This window comes from Oncorhynchus tshawytscha, linkage group LG22 (assembly GCF_018296145.1).
Source record: "Oncorhynchus tshawytscha isolate Ot180627B linkage group LG22, Otsh_v2.0, whole genome shotgun sequence".
Lineage (NCBI taxonomy): Eukaryota > Metazoa > Chordata > Actinopteri > Salmoniformes > Salmonidae > Oncorhynchus > Oncorhynchus tshawytscha.
Window position 1 is genome coordinate 26,807,746 of NC_056450.1, and position 25,397 is coordinate 26,833,142.

General features: G+C 43.7%; 1 protein-coding gene across 8 annotated transcripts in view; it reads right to left on the reverse strand.

Annotated features, from left to right (window-relative positions):
- LOC112222218 (IQ motif and SEC7 domain-containing protein 1-like) overlaps positions 1 to 25,397 on the reverse strand; it is a 234,861-nt gene that overhangs the window by 32,871 nt on the left and 176,593 nt on the right. For 6 of the 8 annotated variants that reach the window (XM_042303993.1, XM_042303995.1, XM_042303994.1 and 3 more), the window contains 4 exons: positions 4,228 to 4,480; positions 2,659 to 3,938; positions 2,002 to 2,163; positions 1,008 to 1,130 (listed from right to left, as the gene is read on the reverse strand). In XM_042303993.1, coding sequence (XP_042159927.1) covers positions 1,008 to 1,130; positions 2,002 to 2,163; positions 2,659 to 3,938; positions 4,228 to 4,480 — 1,818 coding nt within the window. Of the gene's footprint in view, positions 1 to 1,007; positions 1,131 to 2,001; positions 2,164 to 2,658; positions 3,939 to 4,227; positions 4,481 to 6,080; positions 6,196 to 24,024; positions 24,431 to 25,397 lie in introns of those variants that run through there. The other 2 variants (XM_042303998.1, XM_042303996.1) reach the window with 2 other exon arrangements.

The window sequence follows — 25,397 nt, forward strand, 5'->3', positions numbered from 1 at the left end:
TGTGTACCATGTCATCATATTGCAGTATCGTGTGTGTACCATGCCATCATATTGCAGTATTGTGTGTGTACCATGTCATCATATTGCAGTATCGTGTGTGTACCATGCCATCATATTGCAGTATCGTGTGTGTACCATGCCATCATATTGCAGTATCGTGTGTGTACCATGCCATCATATTGCAGTATTGTGTGTGTACCATGTCATCATATTGCAGTATCGTGTGTGTACCATGCCATCATATTGCAGTATCGTGTGTGTACCATGCCATCATATTGCAGTATTGTGTGTGTACCATGCCATTATATTGCAGTATTGTGTGTGTACCATGTCATCATATTGCAGTATCGTGTGTGTACCATGTCATCATATTGCAGTATCGTGTGTGTACCATGCCATCATATTGCAGTATCGTGTGTGTACCATGCCATCATATTGCAGTATCGTGTGTGTACCATGCCATCATATTGCAGTATCGTGTGTGTACCATGTCATCATATTGCAGTATCGTGTGTGTACCATGCCATCATATTGCAGTATCGTGTGTGTACCATGCCATCATATTGCAGTATCGTGTGTGTACCATGCCATCATATTGCAGTATCGTGTGTGTACCATGCCATCATATTGCAGTATCGTGTGTGTACCATGTCATCATATTGCAGTATCGTGTGTGTACCATGCCATCATATTGCAGTATCGTGTGTGTACCAGTCCTTTAGCCAACATGGTGCTGTGAGCAAAGCTATCAGTGACTTTCATTTCCATGACTTTGGTCAACGTCAGAGCAACTCTATTTGAAAATGTAATACAAAATAGCAAATAATAACGTCTCTCTCATGACATATTTTCCAAAAATATTGTGCAGTACTCTAGCCATTACAGTAATGCTAAAACAGATCTGTGTACCCCTCTCGGCCAAACCCCTTCAGTATATGCTTCTCTCACCGGTATGTATCTTTATTCCAGTACATCCTTAACCTATGTACTCTCCTCTGTTGTCTCACCTGTAGGCTTCAATCAGGCGCTCCACCTTCTGGGCCTCTCCCTGGACCCGGATGTGATTCTGGAACTTCCTCAGTGCCTCATCCAGCTCCATCGACGAGAAATCCATCTCATCTACCACACAGCTGGAACACACAACCAACCACACAACCAACAATTAATTCAGTAACCCAAAAATATATTGTTGATCAATGATTTGTCTAGTATCTCATTTACTTCCCAGATTTAAAAAAACAGATCACAGGGGCATTCTGTGCACAGCAGTTCAAGATTTGTCTAAATCTGACAGGTAACTCCCTAATAGTCCTTTGATAATGACACAAAACACATTTGAGAGGCCAAGTGTGAGGAGCACCAGATTGTTCTTAAATGTGGAGATCTGTGTGTTTGAGATAGGGTGACTTTGGGGGTTTACTAGTCCTATTGACACAGTCAGTCATCTCTATCGCCTGTAGCATGTTAATGAATCCAGCCTGTCCCTCCCTCCCTCTCTCTGTCCCTGAGCAGCAGAGTGTGGACATTCTACCAGGCTGGCCCAAAGCCACAGATACACAAAGTTGAAATAAAAAATAAAATAAAATAAAATAAAATGTGTTCGTCACGTTCACAGCAGGTATAAAACGTGCGGTGAAATGCTTGCGTGCTAGCTTCCTCAACCCTGCAGTACAAATCAGCCATCTTTGTTTAATATGTTGAATTTTAATGGCCACAATGTTAGTGCCAAATGTTCCAAGGCTATAACCTCTCAGTTAGGAGAAACATTTGGACCAGTGAGTGTGAAGATGGAGGATAGTTTGTGAACTCTGTACAGTTCATCTATTGTTCTGGCCTGTCCTACAGTATAACGCTCTCTGTGCAAGGCACTGGAATAACAGGGTTATTCCCCTGTGACCTCCTACTCCAAGGTGGATTGATAGACTATAAAGAGTGTCCAGAGATTTTCCTGGTCAGGTCACATGACCTGGCCTTTAAAAATGACCAATTAACAGTACTCACTCCAGGACGTCTCTGTTGAACTGTTTCTGCCGGTTGCCCAGAAACTCTCCAATCATCTGCCTGCTCAGGCCCTTTCTCTGAAGCAGGAAGTGAGCCACACCCACAGGCGTGTCTGGGACGAACCCTCTCTCAGTCAGGTACTGGACACCCTTTTCTGGCTTCCTGCAGAGACACACATATATAACCAGGCGTGTCCTTATGCGGCCTATCCAATCATTTTACAGAGCCAAGTGTGGTGTTTGATTCTGACTGATAGGAAGTGTCCTCAGCAAGAAAACGGTGGTTAATCATATTTAACCAAGGCACAGAAAATGGATCAACACTGTCTGGCTGTATGTAGTAGAGGATAAACAGATGGACTGTAAAATAAGTTGAATAAGTAGACATATAAATATGCAAAGAGATGACACAAATGCCCAAATATATGACTATCTTACACAAATGCATTTTAAATTTTTCCATTTTAATAGATCCTCTTACCCTCAACATGAATTAAACTTATATTGTGTGGCACTCATACAACCGTGATTACTGTAGGTAGGTCACCTCGGTTCAACTACCAGGACCACTCTACAACATCAACAGCTCATTGACCCCAGCTCATGACACCAATCAGTGGTCAGCCACGTCAGCACTTTGTCAGAGCCGAGCACCTACTTGTTGAAGAGGTTCAGGCCTATGCGATAGTGCCTCTTGCGGATCACATCGTTGCTGAAGACCGGTGAGTCCCAGCTGTTGCGTGTCTCTTTGTGGTACGTCTGCTTGCTGAGTGTCTGTTCCCTCAGGCTGTCCCGGGACGACGACTCAGAGCTGCAGTTGATGGTGTCGTTGGAGTTAGACGTGCTGTTGATGCTGTCGTTGTCCCCATCCGAAAAGTCAGACTCAGACTTGCTCTGCCGGTTGGCCGAGCCGTTGATGGCCAGGTGGCTCTCCAGCGCCCTGTGGCGGTGGCGGAGGGGTGCCTCGTCGTCCCGGGAGGGCCCTCGTGGGGGCGGGCCATGAGAGATGTGTTTGGGGCTGGCCTGGGAGGATGCCACGATGTGCCCTCCCCCGTGAGACTCGTAGACAGGTGGACGTTTGATGGAGCTGCGGTCAGAGCGGTCGCTGTGTTCGGCAGAGCTGTCGCTGGGCGGCTCGATGGTCAGCAGGGGGAGGTGGAGCCTCTGTTCCTGGCACTCCAGGGAGGGAGTGCTGCGGCAGCTGGTGTCCGTGTCATGCTCCTCATCCTTGGGGTCCAGTGGCCAGTAATCCTGGGAGGAGTTGGCCGAGCGCAGGCGGAGGTCTGACTCAATGCTGGAGGGCTGGTCACCAGACCCCCGCGACAGCCCCATGGAGGGAGACAGTTCCTCCTCGTCAATAAACAGAGTCACATCGCTGTAGGATGCCATCATGTCCTCTCGCTTGCGTCCCGTCGCCCCGCGGTGAGGCTTCACCTGATAGGCCACCTCCCTCTCCACCTCGGGGCAGCCCAAGGCCTCTGGGTCATGACCCTCATCGCCCTGCAGGCTTCGGCAGTTCAAGGCGTCGTCGATGGACTCGGCCAGAGACTTGACCTGCCTGGAGAAGGCGTCCTCCAGCTCTGTGATGGCATCCGTTAGGTGGTTCTGGGAGGCCGGGTGTGATGCCATGTTGGCCTGGTGGTGGACCTCCATGTCCCCACACTCTGACTGTACCAAGGCCAGGGGGGTGCCGTCATTTGTCAGGGACACTTGTTTCCCCTCAAAGTAGGAGCTGTGGACTTTCTCAGGGCCCTCGAAGGAGAACTGCATCCTCATATTGGACAGGACGATGCGTCGGGACATGCGGTTCTCAGACATACAACTCCTGAGACGTTCAAAGTTTTTGTTCATCTGGTACTGACGGAAGGCTGTTTGGATGGTTCGGGCCGCATGCCGGGTTATGAAGCGTCCGCCATATTTACGCTCCAGCATCTCCACCTGACGGACAATAACGTCATGATTATAACACAACAGCCCTTCACAAATGAGGACCCATGCTCATACACACGTGGGACTGAATTGAGCTTGTCGAGGGACAATTACTATAATTTGATAGTCATACAAATGTACAGGATGAGCAGAGAACCTGTAGTAAATGCTTAGTTAGGGTGTGTGTAGTGTGGTCAATGATACAGTTGTTCAGTAGGGGAGATATTAGGTGACGACATCTGTATAGATGTTGATGAGTGTGTCTGCAGACAATCAGACTGGGGCCAGGGTACTCTACCTGTTTGTCCTGGAGGTCAGCCGACAGCTCATAGCCCTCTGAGTGTGAGCGGGAGCGTTTGATGGCCTCTTCCTCTGCCTGCTTGCGGAGGATGGACTGGGAGTGCTGGAGCTTGGGCCTGCGGGGAGGCCGCTGGGGGCCGGGCTGCACTCCGTGGCCGTAGAGGGGGCCCTCGAAGCGGTCTGGGCTGATCACTGGGCCCCTGTAGCTGGCTCCACCGTCACTCTCACTGGGCCGCACATCCCCCTCCACACTGCAATAACAGACACACAGAGATACACAGTTACTCTACTGCAATGACACAGACAGAAAGAGTTTCTCAAAGTTTTCATCCGCCTCCACACTGCAGTGATACAGAGAAACAGTCATTCAAAGCGTTCATATCCTGTGCCCATCCACTGGTCTCCCAGTACTCATACCATACGGACACTCATCAAGTAGTCATCTCATCCATTACTCCTCTAGAACCTATTCAGGACAGTAAAGTACAACCACCACCAACATTGACCATTCAGTACTCATTTGGAACTGTCATTCTTTCATTTTTTTTATTTCACCTTTATTTAACCAGGTAGAACAAGTTCTCATTTACAACTGCGACCTGGCCAAGATAAAGCAAAGCAGTGTGACACAAACAACAACAGAGTTACACATGGAATAAACAAACATACAGTCAATAACACAATAGAAAAAAAAGTCTATATACAGTGTGTCCAAATGAGGTGAGATAAGGAAGGTAAAGGCAATAAATAGGCCATAGTGGCGAAATAATGACAATTTAGCAATTAAACACTGGAGTGATAGATGTGCAGAAGATGAATGTGCAAGTAGAGATACTGGGGTGCAAAGGAGCAAAATAAATAAAATAACAGTATGGGGATGAGGTAGTTGGATGTGATCTGTGAGCTGCTCTGACAGCTAGTGCTTAAAGTTAGTGAGGGAGATATGAGTCTCCAACTTCAGTGATTTTTGCAATTCGTTCCAGTCATTGGTAGCAGAGAACTGGAAGGAAAGGCGGCCAAAGAAGGAATTGGCTTTGGAGGTGACCAGTGAAATATACCTGCTGGAGCGCGTGCTACGGGTGGGTGCTGCTATGGTGACCAGTGAGCTGAGAAAAGGCGGGGCTTTACCTAGCAAAGACTTATAGATGACCTGGAGCCAGTGGGTTTGGCGACAAATATGAAGCGAGGGCCAGCCAACGAGAGCATACAGGTCGCAGTGGTGGGGAGTATATGGGGCTTTGGTGACAAAATGGATGGCACTGTGATAGACAGCATCCAATTTGCTGAGTAGAGTGTGTACATGACTTTAACCCCTGTGCTGAGGAATAAGTTCAGGAAATGTCTGTGAATCAAGTCCTCACAGCATGAATTCCAACTAAGCTGTTGATGTCTAAATGAAAACAGCCAAATAAAACAGTGTGGGCTGAAGTCCATGTTTCTGTGTGTTTAAAAACATAAATACAGAGCCAATAATGCATAGATGGTGGTGGAGCAGCATTCAGCCAGACCACGACTCACACGGGTCATTTCTCAAAACTGCTGACACTACCATTTCTAGACACAGCCTACATCAACTTCTCAATACCGTGCGCTGATTAAAAGTGCATGTAAGTGGGTCGGCCATGATTACTATTTGAAATATGACTGTAACAGCCCCATTCATTATCTAGTATTCAGAGAGAGTAACACGTCACCAAGCCAATCTCCATGAAAAGTTCAACAGTCAGCACATTTGTTGGCGTGATGACACAGTAAGAACCAAGTAGTGCAATCGACATGCAAACCCTTCAATCCAACCTTTGAAAGCAACCCTTCAACCCGGCAGGAAGTTAAACAGGAGAGGGTACTCACTCACTCTTACGTTCAACATTTGGAGAAGACTGCTGCTTCACACGCAGAGACCTACTGTGCTCTATGAACTGCCAACTCTTCCTCCATACCTTGTCCACCATGTCTGACTGCCAACAGCAGTCCAGAGTTCACACTAATGACTGTATATATGAACACACTCAGAGCAGCTCCCTCCACAGTAAGTCTGCACCATGTAGTTCAAAGGTCAACCAGTGTGCAATGACATTTCCATCATGTTTGGCGGATAGGAGCCTCAGTAAATATTCCAAAGTCCAGTTTGAGCTTACAGTGACAAGGTAAATACTGTATATAAAAATGTTAATCATTCGAAAAGTCTCAAATTGAAATCCATTCAATAAGTCAACATGGAAGGGGTGTTTGTGAGTGGGTGTGGCTTCCATATATAACTCCTGTCATTAACTCCTTCCATGGGAACTTTCCCTTTTACACTTTCCCTTTGTTTGGGTTTGAATAGTGACCTCATCTGTAGTTTACACCGGACAAACCCTGGATTCTTAGCTACATTAAACAACTTCCCCATCATACAGGAAGAAGGCTGCCAACAACTGAGTTATGGCCAGGGGAGTTCGTTATCGGTTGTACACTACAAACATAGAAATGAATCTTAAAGCTGTAATAAAAACTACAGCCAATAAGGCTTTTAGTTACGTTTTCATAGTTTAACAATGATGTTTCCATTTTCCATTACATGCAAAATCAGAAATTGTGATACTACTTAGTGTTTATATAATTTGATATGAAGACTATTAGTGAATTTAACCCATCTTACACCACACCCAAAGTACCAAATTAACAAGCAAGGTTGTTTGCCTATATCATCTGACCTAAAAACAGATATCAGTCACAGCTGACTAGAGCCCGTGTTAATCCCCTGACCATGACCACAGGGTATTTTCAGCCTTATAGTGGGATGACTGTATAGAATACTCACAACACACCCTTCTGCATCTCAAACACATACTGACACCATGTTAAGACCCTCAGTCAAGGTTTAGTAGGCCCTCCAACTGCCTGATTAAAATGTAGGGGCCTTCTGACTTCTAAATGGGCACTACCACTACTAAGATATGCACCACATCTTTTTTTTCACCTTTATTTAACCAGGTAGGCAAGTTGAGAACAAGTTCTCATTTACAATTGCGACCTGGCCAAGATAAAGCAAAGCAGTTCGACACAAACAACGACACAGTTACACATGGAGTAAAACAAACATACAGTCAATAATACAGTAGAAACAAGTCTATATACGATGTGAGCAAATGAGGTGAGATAAGGGAGGTAAAGGCAAAAAAAGTCCATCGTGGCAAAGTAAATACAATATAGCAAGTAAAACACTGGAATGGTAGAGTTGCAGTGAAAGAATGTGCAAAGTAGAATTAAAAATAATGGGGTGCAATGGAGCAAAATAAATAAATAAATAAAATAAATACAATAGGGAAAGAGGTAGTTGTTTCGGCTAAATTATAGGTGGGCTATGTACAGGTGCAGTAATCTGTGAGCTGCTCTGACAGCTGGTGCTTAAAGCTAGTGAGGGAGATAAGCGTTTACAGTTTCAGAGATTTTTGTAGTTCGTTCCAGTCATTAGCAGCAGAGAACTGGAAGGAGGCGGCCAAATAAAGAATTGGTTTTGGGGGTGACCAGAGAGATATACCTGCTGGAGCGCGTGCTACAGGTGGGTGATGCTATGGTGAACATCGAGTTGAGATAAGGGGGGACTTTACCTAGCAGGGTCTTGTAGATGACATGGAGCCAGTGGGTTTGGCGACGAGTATTAAGCGAGGGCCAGCCAACGAGAGCGTACAGGTCGCAGTGGTGGGTAGTATATGGGGCTTTGGTGTCAAAACGGATAGCACTGTGATAGACTGCATTCAATTTGTTGAGTAGGGTATTGGAGGCTATTTTGTAAATGACATCGCCGAAGTCGAGGATGGTCAGTTTTACGAGGGTATGTTTGGCAGCATGAGTGAAGGATGCTTTGTTGCGAAATAGGAAGCCAGTCTAGATTTAACTTTGGATTGGAGATGTTTGATGTGGGTCTGGAAGGAGAGTTTACAGTCTAACCAGACACCTAGGTATTTGTAGTTGTTCACGTATTCTAAGTCAGAGCCGTCCAGAGTAGTGATGTTGGACAGGCGGGCAGGTGCAGGCAGCGATCGGTTGAAGAGCATACATTTAGTTTGACTTGTATTAAAGAGTAATTGGAGGCCATGGAAGGAGAGTTGTATGGCATTGAAGCTTGCCTGGAGGGTTGTTAACAGTGTCCAAAGAAGGGCCAGAAGTATACAGAATGGTGTCGTCTGCGTAGAGGTGGATCAGAGATTCACCAGCAGCAAGAGCGACATCATTGATGTATACAGAGAAGAAAGTCGGTCCAAGAATTGAACCCTGTGGCACCCCCATAGAGACTGCCAGAGGTTCGGACAGCAGACTCTCCGATTTGACACACTGAACTCTATCAAAGAAGTAGTTGGTGAACCAGGCGAGGCAATCATTTGAGAAACCAAGGCTGTCGAGACTGCCGATGAGGATGTGGTGATTGTCGAGAGAGTCGAGAGCCTTGGCCAGATCAATGAATACGGCTGCACAGTAATGTTTCTTATCGATGGCGGTTAAGATATCGTTTAGGACCTTGAACTTGGCTGAGGTGCACCCATGACCAGCTCTGAAACCAGATTGCATAGCAGAGAGGGTATGGTGAGATTCTAAATGGTCAGTAATCTGTTTATTGACTTGGCTTTCGAAGACCTTAGTAAGGCAGGGTAGGATAGATATAGGTCTGTAGCAGTTTGGCTGATGGAACTCTTCAGCTGGCTAGCTCCGGAATAATTTATGTTTGTTCCGGAATCGACGTAAGCCGATAGTCACACGGATAGCAGCTAGCTAGCTGTGAGAACCAGGTATAAATGTCCAGAGCTTGCGGTTGAAATCCGGGGACATGGAGAGAAATATAGGTCCGGTATGTTCTGGTCCGAGCCGCGCCGTACAAAACTGGCGATAGATTTTCGAGCTAAAGGATAGCTGATGACCACAAACCGTGGTTAGCTGAATACTAACGATTAGCCAGTAAAGAAGCTAACTAGCTTCTGGCTAGCTTCTGGCTAGCTTCTGGCTAGCTTCTGGTTAGCTTCTGGTTAGCTTATATGTAGGATTACAGATGAGGTAAATAATACTTTCTCTAAAAAAATATATAAATTGGTGAGGTGGGTTGCAGGAGAGTGTTTTGAAGATGAGTTTATGGAAAAGAAAAAATATATCTAAAAAGGTATGCGAAGAAAGTTGTGTGTATATATATATATATATATATATATATATATATATACACACGGGACACGACAAGACGAGGACAAAAGACGTCTGACTGCTATGCCATCTTGGTGTGAGGGGAAGCTGAAGGGTCATAGGGGTTAACACATGAAAGGTATAGAGAAAACTAATGACATTTCGGTTTCAGAGGAGCACAATCCGTTTAAAACTTCTCTCAGAGACACATTGTGCTTGTAAGCCCTTTTGTATTCTTTTAAGACACTCAACCGCCTCTCAACCAAGCAGTGGCCTGTGAGTTCTGTAAACACCTAGATTGACGTGTCTCTACAGCGGCCAGCCAGACTGCCACCTAGCACATGGAGGAATTAGCTGAATACAGACAGAGAACAGCTATTCTTGTGAAGTACTGCAGAAAACTAGGGTTTTGCAGTGAGATTTAAAGTGACAGTTACAGATGAAGTCGGAAGTTTACATAGACCTTAGCCCAAATAAATTTAAAATTCTCTGTCATAGGTCAGTTAGGATCACCACTTTATTTTAAGAATGTGAAATGTCAGAATAATAGTAGAGAGAATAATTTATTTCAGCTTTTATTTCTTTCATCACATTTCCAGTGGGTCAGAAGTTTACATACTCAATTAATATTTGGCAGCATTGCCTTTAAATTCTTTAACTTGGGTCAAACGTTTCAGGGTAGCCTTCCACAATAAGTTGGGTGAATTTTGGCCCATTCCGCCTGACAGAGCTGGTGTAACTGAGTCAGGTTTGTAGGCCTCCTTTCTCGCACACGCTTTTTCAGTTCTGCCCACAAATGTTCTATAGGATTGAGGTCAGGGCTTTGTGATGGCCACTCCAATACATTGACTTTGTTGTCCTTAAGCCATTTTGCCACAACTTTGGAAGTATGCTTGGGGTCATTGTCCATTTGGAAGACCCATTTGCGACCAAGCTTTAACTTCCTGACTGATGTCTTGAGATGTTGCTTCAATATATCCACATCATTTTCCAGCCTCATGATGCCATCTATTTGTGAAGTGCACCAGTCCCTCCTGCAGAAAAGCACTCCCATAACATGATGCTGCCATCCCCGTTCTTCACGGTTGGGATGGTGTTCTTCGGCTTGCAAGCCTCCCCCTTTTCCCTCCCAACATAACGATTGTCATTATGGCCAAACAGTTCTATTTTAGTTTCATCAGACCAGAGGACAATTCCCCAAAAAGTATGATCTTTGTCCTCATGTGCAGTTGCAAACCGTAGTTGTCACACCCTGACCATAGTTTGCTTTGTATGTTTCTGTTTTGGTTGGTCAGGGTGTGATCTGAGTGGGCATTCTATGTTGGATGTCTTGTTTGTCTATTTCTATGTCTGGCCTGATATGGTTCTCAATCAGAGGCAGGTGTTAGTCATTGTCTCTGATTGGGAACCATATTTAGGTAGCCTGGGTTTCATTGTGTGTTTGTGGGTGATTGTTCCTGTCTCTGTGTTTTGCACCAGATAGGGCTGTTTTTGGTTTTCCACGGTTATTGTTTTTGTTAGTTTATTCATGTCTAGTGTCTTTATTAAAAACATGAATAACCACCACGCTGCGTTTTGGTCCGCCTCTCCTTCACCTAAGGAAAACCGTTACAGTAGTCTGGCTTTTATATGGCGGTTTTGGAGCAGTGGCTTATTCCTTGCTGAGTGGCCTTTCAGGTTATGTCGATATAGGACTCGTTTTACTGTGGACATAGATACTTTTGTACCTGTTTCCTCCAGCATCTTCATAAGGTCCTTTGCTGTTGTTCTGGGATTGATTTGCAAGTACATTCATCTCTAGGAGACAGAACGTGCCTCCTTCCTGAGCGGTATGACGGCTGCGTGGTCCCATGGTGTTTATACTTGAGTACTATATTGTTTGTACAGATGAACGTGGTACCTTCAGGCATTTGGAAATTGCTCCCAAGGATGAACCAACTTGTGGAGGTCTACAATGTTTTAACTGAGGTCTTGGCTGATTTCTTTTGATTTTCCCATGATGTCAAGCAAAGAGGCACTGAGTTTGAAGGTAGGTCTTGAAATACATCCACAGGTACACCTCCAATTGACTCAAATGACGTCAATTAACCTATCAGAAGCTTCTAAAGCCATGACATCATTTTCCAAGCTGTTTAAAGCCACAGTCAACTTAGTGTATGTAAACGTCTGACCCACTGGAATTGTGATACAGTGAATTTTTGTGAAATAATCTGTCTGTAAACAATTGTTGGAAAAATTACTTGTGTCATGCACAAAGTAGATGTCCTGACCGACTTGCCAAAACTATAGTTTGTTAACAAGAAATTTGTGGAGTGGTTGAAACACTTAGGTTGGAGTCATTAAAACTAGTTTAAGTAAACTTCTGACTTTAACGCCGATACCGATCATTGGAGGACCAAAAAAAGCTGATACCGATTAATCGGCCAATTTTTATTTTTTTATTACAACAATACTGAATGAACACTTATTTAAACTTAAATATAATACATCAATAAAATCTATTTAGCCTCAAATAAACATGAGTCTTCAATATTCCCAGGTAATAAGTTTCAGGTTGTAGTTATTATAGGAATTATAGGACTATTTCTCTCTATACAATGTATTTCATATACCTTTGACTCTTGGATATTCTTATAGGCACTTTAGTATTGCCAGTATAACAGTATAGCTTCCATCCCTCTCCTCGCTCCTACCTGGGCTCGAACCAAGAACACATCGACAACAGCCACCCTCGAAGCAGCGTTACCCATCGCTCCACAAAAGCCGTGGCACTTGCAGAGCAAGGGGAACAACTACTCCAAGTCTCAGAGCGAGTGACGTTTGAAACGCTATTAGCGCGCACCCCGCTAACTAGCTAGCCATTTCACATCGGTTACACCAGCCTAATCTTGGGAGTTGATAGGCTTGAAGTCAAACAGCGCAATGCTTGAAGCATTGCGAAGAGCTGCTGGCAAAACGCACGAAAGTGCTGTTTGAATGAATGCTTACGAGCCTGCTGAAGCCTACCATCGCTCAGTCAGACTGCTCTATCAAATCATAGACTTAATTATAACATAACACACAGAAATACGAGCCTTAGGTCATTAATATGGTCGAATCCGTAAACTATCATCTCGAAAACAAAACGTTTATTCTTTCAGTGAAATACAGAACCGTTCCGTATTTCATCTAACGGATGGCATCCATAAGTCTAAATATTCCTGTTACATTGCACAACATTCAATGTTATGTCATAATTATGTCAAATTAGCTCGCAAAGAGCCAGGCGGCCCAAACTGTTGCATATACCCTGACTCTACGTGCAATGAACGCAAGAGAAGTGACACAATTTCACCTGGTTAATATTGCCTGCTAACCTGGATTTATTTTAGCTAAATATGCAGGTTTAAAAATATATACTTCTGTGTATTGATTTTAAGAAAGGCATTGATGTTTATGGTTAGGTACATGTTGGAGCAACGACAGTCCTTTTTCGCGAATGCGCACCGACCGCATCGATTATATGCAACGCAGGACACGCTAGATAAACTAGTAATATCATCAACCATGTGTAGTTATAACTAGTGATTATGATTGATTGTTTTTTACAAGATAAGTTTAAGGCTAGCTAGAACCTTACCTTGGCTTCTACTGCATTTGTGTAACAGGCAGGCTCCTCGTGAGGCAGGTGGTTAGAGTGTTGGACTAGTTAACGGTAAGGTTGCAAGATTGAATCCCTGAGCTGACAAGGTAAAAATCTGTCGTTCTGCCCCTGAACAAGGCAGTTAACCCACCTTTCCTAGGCCGTCATTGAAAATAAGAATGTGTTCTTAACTGACTTGCCTAGTTAAATAAAGGTGTAAAAAAATACATTTAAAAAAAATTGGCATCCAAAAATACAGATTTCCGATTGTTATGAAATCGGCCCTAATTAATCGGCCATTCCGATTAATCGGTCGACCTCTAGTGTCTGCACTGACACTTTAAGCCCAGCTAAAATTGGCCCTTGGGGATAAATAGGCTACACCTTGAGTTGATCTGAATGTATTGAGTTGATCTGAATGTATTGAGTTGATCTGAATGTATTAAGTTGATCTGAATGTATTGAGTTGAACTGAATCAAATGTAGTTCTAATAACATTGTTGTCATAGCAAGACATAAATCGTAGTTACACACCATCCACAGCTTTCTTACACACCAATTCTTCAACAGGGGACTATATCAGAGTAGATCCCTGTGACAGGTTAAGTGGATAACATTAAGTCTAACTCTCTGTTCTGTTGGGCTGAGACACCAAGGGTCACATTACCCTGACAGTAAACGAACGCTAACCGCCTCCCTCTGGGCATTAGATATACACACAGTGTACTGTATCTAGACAGTCTAGACCTGCAGACAGCTAGCTAGTGTTAAGATACACACAGAGGCCTATTTCCTGCATGCAGCACCAACACACCCAGAGTGAAATCACAGTTGTTGCATAATCGCCGTGGGGACAAGTGTTCCCGACCATCTGTCATGGCAAACTGTGTGACGACGGACTTGTCCCCGATGTGTGAGGCAGGTGCACCTAGTATCCTGCTACAGCACTACCAGAGAGACCGGCTATAACAATGCCTTTATTTTACTATGAATTTGACAGACCTGCAATTATCATGGTTTCATCAATAAATGATTTATTGTATTTGATATAGTCCATAATTTCATTTCAGGGGAATATTGGAATTGGTGGTTTCTCTGGCATAACAGACTATGATGAACTGAATAAACAGCTTCATGAAGCCCTGAACCTTCGGTGCTACAGTGAATCAGTGAGTCTATTGTTGCATGCGCTTCTCACAAAGACTGATCCTGTCAGAAATAAGCTTTGCTACAGAGATTTAGAATCTGGCTTTCTTAAGCTACTGTAAGAGTTTTCTGGGTTGTTCTTCACTGTATGACAGTAGTGGATATGGTTGCTTTACAGTGCATAATTCCCTCTCCTTTACTGCGCTGGCCCTTTCCATGGAATACTGAAGTCTCTCATACAGTCTTATCCTCACTTCTCCACCTCCATCCATCACGCAACAGCACCCACTCTCCCTCGGATTCTAATTCTCCACCTCCAGCCATCACGTAACAGCACCCACTCTCCCTCAGATTCTAATTCTCCACCTCCAGCCATCTCCCTCGGATTCTAATTCTCCACCTCCATCCATCACGCAACAGTACCCACTCTCCCTCGGATTCCAATTCTCCACCTCCATCCATCACGCAACAGCACCCACTCTCCCTCGGATTCTAATTCTCCACCTCCATCCATCACGCAACAGCACCCACTCTCCCTCGGATTCTAATTCTCCAACTCCATCCATCACGCAACAGCACCCACTCTCCCTCGGATTCCAATTCTCCACCTCCATCCATCACGCAACAGCACCCACTCTCCCTCGGATTCCAATTCTCCACCTCCATCCATCACGCAACAGCACCCACTCTCCCTCGGATTCTAATTCTCTACCTCCATCCATCACGCAACAGCATCCACTCTCCCTCGGATTCTAATTCTCCACCTCAATCCATCACGCAACAGCATCCACTCTCCCTCGGATTCTAATTCTCCACCTCAATCCATCACGCAACAGCACCCACTCTCCCTCGGATTCTAATTCTCCACCTCAATCCATCACGCAACAGCACCCACTCTCCCTCGGATTCTAATTCTCCCTCTTCAGCCACCAAAATGGTGTAAGTAAGGAGAGAAAGAGCAAGGAGAGAGAGAGAGCCTCAACGTGCCATCCTGCTGTTCTTTTCCTTGAAGGTCATTCTCACTCCCCCCCTGTCAGGTCAGTCGTTCATGATGAGAGGAAGAGAACAGAAAAAAAAGAACGAAGAAAAAGATGTTTTAGAAAGCAGATGTTTCAGGCTGAAAAGAAGGGAGAGGAGGAGAGGAAAGCAGGGCCTCATATGACATACAGTTGAAGTCAGAAGTTAACATACACTTAGGTTGGAGTCATTAAAACTTGTTTTTCAACCACTCCACAAATGTATTAACAAACTATAGTTTTGGCAGGTCGGTTAGGACATCTACTTTGTGCATGACACAAGTAATTTTTCCAACAAATGTTTGCAGACAGATTATTTCACTTATAATTCACAGTATCACAATTCCAATGGGTCAGAAGTTTACATACACTAAGTTGACTGGCTTTAAACAGCTTGGAAAATTCCAGAAAATTATGTCATGGCTTTAGAAGCTTCTGATAGGCTAATTGACATCATTTGAGTCAATTGGAGGTGTACCTGTGGATGTATTTCAAGGCCTACCTTCCAAACTCAGTGCCTCTTTGCTTGACATCATGGGAAAAATCAAAAGAAATCAAGTATAAACACCATGGGACCACGCAGCCGTCATACCGCTCAGGAAGGAGGCACGTTCTGTCTCCTAGAGATTAACGTTGTAACGGTCAACGTTGGTGGAATTAGACCAAGATGCAGCGTGGGGTAGGTTAATCATATTCTTTAATGATAACAAGAAAGAGAGAACCAATGAAACATACAGCCTTGTAGGGCTCAACAGCAACAATACAAGGACAAGATCCCACAACATAGGTGGGGAAAAAAAGGCTACCTAAGTATGATTTCCAATCAGAGACAACGATAGACAGCTGCCTCTGATTGGGAACCACACTCGGCCAAACACAAAGAAATACAACACATAGAAATCCCACCCAAATCACACCCTGACCAAACCAAATAGAGACTTAAAAAGGCTCTCTAAGGTCAGGGCGTGACAAACATACTTTGGTGCGAAAAGTGAAAATCAATCCCAGAACAACAGCAAAGGACCTTATGAAGATGCTGGAGGAAACGGGTACAAAAGTATCTATGTCCACAGTAAAACAAGTCCTATGTCGACATAACCTGAAAGGCCGCTCAGCAAGGAATAAGCCACTGCTCCAAAACCGCCATAAAAAAGCCAGAATACGGTTTGCAACTGTACATGGGGACAAAGATCGTATTTTTTGGAGAAATGTCCTCTTGTCTGATGAAACAAAAATAGAACTGTTCGGCCATAATGACCATCGTTATGTTTGGAGGAAAAAGGGGGAGGCTTGCAAGCCGAAGAACGCATCAGGAGGATGGAAAATTATGTGGATATATTGAAGCAACATCTCAAGATATCAAAGATATTAAAGCTTGGTCGCAAATGGGTCTTCCAAATGTACAATGACCACCAGGCATACTTCCAAAGTTGTGGCAAAATGGCTTAAGGACAACAAAGTCAAGGTATTGGAGTGGCCATCACAAAGCCCTGACCTCAATCCTATAGAACATTTGTGGGCAGAACTGAAAAAGTGTGTGGAAGCAAGGAGGCCAACAAACCTGACTCAGTTACACCAGCTCTGTCAGGAGGAATGGGCCAAAATTCACCCAACTTATTGTGGGGAACTTGTGGAAGGCTACCCGAAACATTTGACCCAAGTTAAAGAATTTAAAGGCAATGCTACCACATACTAATTGAGTGTATGTACACTTCTGACCCACTGGGAATTGGATGAAAGAAATAAAAGCTGAAATAAATCACTCTCTCTACTATTATTCTGACATTTCACATTCATAAAATAAAGTGGTGATCTTAACTGACCTAAGACAGGGAATTTCTACTAGGATTAAATGTCAGGAATTGTGAAAAACTGAGTTTAAATACATTTGGCTAAGATGTATGTAAACTTCCGACTTCAACTGTAACTCCAGGAGAGAGGTTTTAATAACAACACATCTACAGACTACACTTGGTTATTTGAGTTATGACAAAAACTCCACTGTGTCCTTATCAGCCAACACGATACAGTGGTGGAAGTACTTTAGTAAAAATACTTTACTAAAAATAAGTACTACTTAAGTAGTTTTTTGGGGTATTTGTACTTTACACATCATATTTTTGGCAACTTTTACTTCACTACATTCCTAAAGAAAATACTGCACTTTTTACTCCATGCATTTTCCTGACACCGAAAAGTATTCATTACATGTTGAATGTTTAGCAGGACAGGAAAATTGTCCAATTCATTCACTTCAAGAGGACATCCCTGGTCATCCCTACTGCCTCTGATCTGGCGGACTCACTCAACACAAATGCATCACTTGTAAATTATGTCAGTGTTGGAGTGTGCCCCTTGTTATCTGTAAAAAATATATATATAATTCAATGGTGCTGTCTGCTTTACTTAATATAAGGAATTTGAAGTGATTTATACTTTTACTTTTGATACTAAATTATATTTGAGCAATTACATTTACTTTTGATTCTTAAACCTATTTAGAACCAAAGAGTTTCAGACTTTTTACTGGGTGACTTTCACTTTTACTTGACTAACGTTCTATTAAGGTATCTATACTTTTACTCAAGTATGACAAGTGGGTACTTTTTCCACCAGTGGTCAGATAAGATGGGGATTAACAAACCACCATAAAAGAAAGCTTAAACCAGTGGAAAGGCAATTCATCAAGTGATACAGAATCATCTCCCAAATGAGAGATTCATATTGCCTTCCACATTACTTTAAATCAAGTTTGACTTTTATTATATTAGCAAACTAAAAGCAGGAATGGTGGTCTACGATCCCAAGCTTTCCTCCTGGTCTGGATCTGGAAGGACTGGAGGAGGGTGTCATTTCAGCTGGTAGTGATTTTCAGCTGGGGAGCCAGCGGTGGGTTGTCCCTCTCTCTCCTTCCTCCCTTTTTCTCTGCATATACTGATAAACACGCAAAGGCCTCAGCTTATTCCATCACACAGTCCAGAGGGAGCAAAATTCACGCCTTCCCGGAAAAGAGGAGTCACATCCACTGGGGTTCTGGGAATAGTGGACTGCTAATGACGTGCAGGCTGAAGGAGTTCCAGTTTCCTGACGACCTACTGAATTCTTCCACTGCTCTATCGATCGCTATCATCACTACATACTTCAGTCTGAATCTGCCATCATTGAAGTCCATCATTGAAGTCCTTTGTGGTGATGTTTGGGAGTTGTACAAAACAAAGTCAACAGTGATTGGATCATCTCTAACTAATCAGAGTATCAAAGCCAATGACGAATTCTCAAAACATCTTTCCCCACAGGTACTCTGGCTCTGGCCCAACCCCTCGGTTTCTGGTACCAATCAGACGATCCGATTGTGTCCGAATGCGTATGCATTCTGAAGGGTTGGGGAGGGAGCCAAATCCAGACTCAAATCCAAATGACATGAAAATAATGCTATTTTGCCACGCACATCAGTGGTGGGTTTGGCATTGAAAAACGGAAGCATATTCAGAAAAGTACCTCATACCTACAGTACGGTAAAATATGGTAGTAGATCTTTGATGTTATGGGGCTATTTTTCTTTCACTGGTCCTGGGGCCCATGTCAACGAGATCGTGAACTTTGCCAAGTACCAGGAGATTTTAGCCAAAAACCTGTTTGCCTCTGCCAGGAGGCTGTCACTAGGCCACAAGTAGATCTTCCAGCACGACAATAACCCCAAGCACTAATCAAAATCCACAAAGAAATGGTTAATTGACCACAAAATCTCTCTCTCTGAAAATTGAACCGCATTGAAAACCTGTGGGTTGAATTGAGGAGGGCAGATCATAAGAGCGGATCTGGAAAGATTCTGTATGGAGGAATGGTCTAAGATCTACCTAATGTGCTCTCCAATCTCATAAAACATTGTAGACAAAAGGTTCAGTGTCGTTGTCCTCGCAACGGGAGGGTGCTAGAGTATCCAAAACAGGGGGGGCAAGAATTTTCAACATTATCTTGAGATTTACTATAATTACTTTGTAAATAAAATGTCTTTCTCTGTGCAATTGTATTATCATAAAATAATATAATTCAATTTGTTTTAAACAATATAGCTCAGTATTGGTTTTATTTATTTTATTGTATTTTTTGCTCCTCTTTGTCAAGACTATGTTGAGCTTGGTGTATAACAGAATGTCCTTCCTTTCCTCGTTTAGCCTTTTGTACTTCACTGGAATTAAGGAAAAAAGCTCACCAGACACCATAAGTCATGCTGTGGCATTAGAGCCCATAACCCCCACCCGTCACCCTAACCCTCACACCACAAACAGTGTCCCCTCTCCAGTAGAGTAGACCACCAGCACATGTTCTCCAAACACAACAAAAACAGATGTTTTCTCTCTCCACTGCCAGCCAGTGACTCAGAGAGCTCATAAATACAAACACAAACTGTGGTCCACAAAGACGCAGATGTGTAAAAACGTTTCGGAGGTCAAAGCTCAACAGACCACACAGCAACATGGCTATAAACAACATTCAAATTAGGGTCGCAAATGTACTGGTAGTTTACCAAAGCTACCGGAATCTTCAGTAATTTTGGTAATTAACAGAAAATATATGTCAATCTATCGTAACTTCGGTAATTTATACTTGAACTTAAAAAAATGTATTCAGATATATATACACTGAACAAAAATATAAATGCAACATGCAACAATTTCAAAGATTTTACTGAGGTACAGTTCATAAAAGGAAATCAGTCAATTGAAATATATTCCTTCGGCCCTAATCTATAGATTTCACATGACTGGGCAGGGCTGCAGACATGGGAGGGCATAGGCCAACCCACTTGGCAGTCAGGCCCAGGCCCAGCCAATCAGAATGAGTTTTTCCCCACAAAAGGGCTTTATTACAGACAGAAATACATTTCACATGTGATAAGGCCACACAGAGGGTAGGAAATAATTAGACACCTATGATCACCTAAAGTACCCAAAAGGGCCATTAGATGTCTTGTGATAGATTACAAAAATCATTAAAAGATACCACAAGCCTAATTGAGATACATTTCTCCTTTCAGGTTCAATAATGAGAGCTAGTACACAGAAGCAGATTGGAATTTACAGTGTAGTACAGCTGGGAACTGGCTAGCTGAGCCGGCCAAGTTAACTGACGGGATCGCTAGGAGAGTTTCCAGTAGACGTTATGTAGTTGACATCAGCCTCATCATAGTCGTGATTTTTACTACTTTAATTCTGACTTCTTAATTTTAACTGTCTCCTACTTTAGTTTCAGTGGCCGAGCTAGCAGGAGCGTTGGCACACCGTCTAATGAATGAGGAATGACTGTCTAGACAGAACACCAGTCCCAGGACCAGTTTTTGCTTTTGTATTTACTGGCTGGCTGGCAGTGGAGAGAGAAAACATCTGTTTTTGTTGTGTTCGGAGAACATGTGCTGGTGGTCTACTCTACTGGAGAGGGCACACTGTTTGTGGTGTGAGGGTTAGGGTGACGGGTGGGGGTTATGGGCTCTAATGCCACAGCTCTAGGAATGGTGTCAGGTGAGCTTTTTTCCTTAATTCCAGTGACCACGCAGTCTCTGGTGCAAACTTTCTCCTCATCTGCCTGCAGCACCATTGATACGCACCACAATTCTGTTGCATCACGCAGTTGTACACCACCGCCAGCAGTCTGTACCGTTGACACCATGCAGGATGGGGCCATGGACTCATGCCGCTTACGCCAAATCCTAACTCTGCCATTAGCATAACACAACAGGAACCGGGATTCGTTGGACCAGGCAATGTTTTTCCACTCCTCCATTGTCCAGGGTTGATGATCGCGTGCCCACTGGAGCTGCTTCTTCATGTATATTGCTGATAGGAGTGGAACCCAGTGTTGTCATCTGCTGCAATAGCCCATCCGTGACAATAACCGTGCCATTCTGCACACCAGTTATTTACCTGTTTGTGGCCCGCCTGGTAGCTTGCACAATTCTTGCCATTCTCCTTCGACTTCTAATCAACGAGCTGTTTTCGCACACAGGACTGCCGCTGACTGGTTTTCTATTTGTCGCACCATTATCAGTGAACCCTCGACACTGTCGTGCGTGAAAAGCCCAGGAGGTCGCCCGTTTCTGAGATACTGGATCCAGCGCGCCTGGCACCGACGATCATACCTCGCTCAAAGTCGCTTAGGTCACTTGTTTCACTCATTCTAAAGTTCAATCGAACAGTAACTGAATGCCTCAATGCCTGTCTGCCTGCTTTATATAGCAAGCCTGGCCCACGTGACTCACTGTCTGACTGCCTCGATTCCTTATTTTCCTTCTCTATGCTTTACTTCCCATTGTAAGTGAATGAGTCATTCCGCATCATGATTGATTTACTGATTAAAAACTCTTATAGGTGTTGATTTTTTATTTAACTTAAATTGTATTATTCAAAAAATATAAATTCTATATTAAACTAAGAGCCTCAAAGGTATTCATGAGCACAGGACGGATGCAGTAAAGAATGGTCTCTTTTGAAAGAGATGGCTTGGTGGTGGTGCATCATCAACAGACCACTCACTCAATATGGCCGTCATCCACAGAGCACTCCCAATATAGGCTGCTACAGTACAGTCCTCACCCCACCAACGTACAGGCCCAGTCAGACCTGGTGCTGGACGCCTGCTGTCTGAACCTGAGCCTGCCAGTTGTCATGTGTCTAGCGATGCTAACAACCAGACAGTCATTCTCTCAGTAATTAATAATTCAATTAGCTGCAGCACCACACTCCACACCTGCCCTTGACGATCCAGACATAAGAGAACAGCCCCATCAGTCAGTCACAGCCAGTGACTCCACAGGAATGCCCTTCAACTCATGACAATAGGCAGAAATACAGCACACATACATTGTGTTACAGCCTGAATTTAAAATGGATTAAATGGAGATGTTTTGCCACTGGCCTACACACAATACACCATAATGTCAAAGTGCATATATGTTTTTAACATTTTTACTAATTAATTCAAAAGGAAAAGAGGAAATGTCTCAAGTCAATAACTATTCAACCACTTTGTTATGGCAAGCCTTAAGTTCAGGAGTAAAAATGTGCTTAATAAGTTGCAAGGACTCACTCTGTGTGCAATAATTGTGTTTTACATGGTTTTGAATGGATACCTCACTTCTGTACCCCACACATAGAATTATCTGTAAGGTCACTCAGTCGAGCAGTGAATTTCAAACACAGATTCAACCACAAAGACCAGGGAAGTTTTCCAGTGCCTCTCAAAGAAGGTCACCTATTTGTAGACAAATATCCCTTTGAGCAGGGTGAAGTTATTATTACACTTTGGATGGTGTATCAATACACCCAGTCACTATAAAGATACAGGCGTCCTTCCTAACTCAGTTGCCGAAGAGGAAGGAAACTGCTCAGGAATTTCACGAGGCCAATGGTGACTTTAAAACAGTTAGATGGCTGTGATAGGAGAAAATTGAAAACGGATCAACAACATTGTAGTTACTCCACAATACTAACCGAATTGACAGAGTGAAAAGAAGGAAGCCTGTAAAGAATAAAAATACTCCAAAACATGTATCCTGTATGCAACAAGGCACGAAAGTAATAATGCAGAAAGTGTGGCAAAGCAATTAGCTTTTGGTCCTGAATACAGGTTTGGGGCAAATCCAATAAAACACATTACTGAGTACCATTCTCCATATTTTCATGCATAATAGTTATGGGTATGCTTGTAACCGTTTTGGACTGGGGAATTTTTCAGGATAAAAAAAACAGAATGAAGCTAAGCACAGGCAAAATCCTAGAGGAAAACCTGATTCAGTCTACTTCCCACCAGACAATGGGAGATGAATTCACCTTTCAGCAGGACAATAACCTAAAACACAAGGCCAAATCTACACTGAAGTTGCTTACCAAGAAGACAGTGAATGTTCCTGAGTGGTCTAGTTACAGATTTGACTTGAAACTACTTGAAAATCTATGTCAAGACCTGAAAATAGTTGTCTAGCAATGATCAACAACCAATTTGACAGAGCTTGAAGAATTCTGAAAATAATAAAATGGGCAAATGTTGCACAACCAGGTGTGGAAAACTCTTAAGAGACTTACCCAGAAAGACTCACACCTGTAATCGCTGCCAAATGTGCTTCTACAAAGTATTGACTCAAGGGTGTGAATACTTGAATTAGATATTTCTGTATTTCAATAAATTTTCAAACATTTCTAAAAACTTGCTTTCACTTTGTCATTATGGGGTATTGTGTGTAGATGGGTGAGAAAAAAAACTTACATGTAATCAATTTTAAATGCAGGCTGTAATAACATTTGTATGAATACTTTCTGAAGGCCCTGTACATGTCAATTAGACTGACACTATACTATAGCAGTATTGATGTATCACATTCTGTAAAGCTGCAAACAATCTATTCAGTTATGCAAAGAGGCCAAGTGAAAATCGCCTATTTTGATAAAAGAAGAGGTGATATCGAAATGGCACACCTCACACCTATGCAATTCCATTAAGTTGGAGCACAGAATTCATTATCGTGAACCTAATATCACAACCGTAAGATAACTACTGTCATCTACCCTGGCTCATGTAATGTAGATATGCTATGCACGTCACTAGAAAAGCACTATGTTAAGAACGTGAGACACATATCAAAGCATGCGTACAGAGATTGTGTTGCACAAACAAAAGCACGCAGACACACACACACAAAAACACATTTCTGTTCAAGAAACATTGTGCCTGATCACTTGCCATACTAGCCTTGTCTAACCTCACCCGATGACAAACAGATCAGGAGAAAATATATGCACGCACGCACTCACTCACTCACTCACTCACTCACTCACTCACTCACTCACACTATACCACCCTGCCTTACCAGCTGTCCAGCTCCAGCTCCAGTAAGGACTGGGTCTTCTCTGAGTTACAGTGCAAACACCACATGCTAGCTAGCAGTCACAAGACGAGGTGCTCCAAGCATTACCAGCCATCTCTCCCTGTTACTGCCTATGGATCCCTCTCAGATGGGACACAGTGCCATCGCCTAGCCCTCTAGGTATAGCACTGCATTAGCAGCATACAGTACACTCCCATTGCTTTGCCTTCTCAAGGCAGTTCCCTATGGATGTATGGCAGGCAGGCGGGCTAGCAGTGATTGCTAGGTGGCAGAGGCAGTCAGTATAGCCACTGACAGACGAATGGAGGAATCTTTCACTCACTCTTTCCTTCCCCCCCCCTCTCTCTGTCTGTCTGTCCTCAGCTCTTCAGGCTGGCAGGAGTGTGTGTGAGGTGGAAGTGGGGGCTGGTGGGTGGAGACGCTGGACTGTTAGCAGTATGGATGGAGGCGGGAGCAGGGAAGGGGGTGTGTGTTCTGTAGCTAGGGAGAGGAAAGGGGATGGAATTCCTCTAGTAGAACGCTGAGGGGGGAATACAAATGACCGAACAAAAAAGATAAAATAAAGTCATGCTATCTGAGGGAGGGGAAAAAAACATGAGAGGAAGGGATGGAGGGAGAGGAAGCGAGCCACGAAGGGCACACAGAGAGAGAGTGAGAGGGGGAGAGAGAGAGAGAGAGGGGGAGAGAGAGGGGGAGAGCGAGAGAGGAGAGCAAGAGGGGGAATGAGAGAGAGAGGTAGAAGCACCTCTATTAATATAGTCTTTCAGGGTCCAGCACTGAATGTTTGCATATAAACAATGAGGAAAAATAGGAAGAGAGAAAGGTCTTTCTTAGTATGAATTTAGAGGCTCCTCCTCTCCCTCCCTCCATATCTCTAATGCAATCCCAAAGGATATAAGAGCTACTGTACAGTCCCCCTGCCTTTCTGTGTCGGTATAGTCTCTTAGTTTCTCTATTCCTCTCTCATCACCTATTCTTTTCACTTTCCCATTTCAAGATGTCCCTCCCACATTCTCTGTAGTGTCTGTATTCAGCTCTTTCAAGCTCTGTCATGGATGGAAGATAATGAAGCAGCACATAGAATGTCTCCCATTGCACCATAATGGACTGAGTGTGTCAGTCAGGCATGAGCTCCAGTAGATACCCTTGCCTGCGATGGTGCTGTGCTCTCTAGGCTCCTTAAGGTTGACAGGACAGGGCCCGAGAACAATTAACCCAGTAAGAGAGGGGATTGGGGTATGGGGGGAACAAGGCCAAACTGCCCCCCAGTCAGGGGTATTTTGGGGGGATAATGACAACAGGCACCAGAAATATGGGGAAAATGGTTCCCAGATGAGTCGGGTTTACTGGGGACA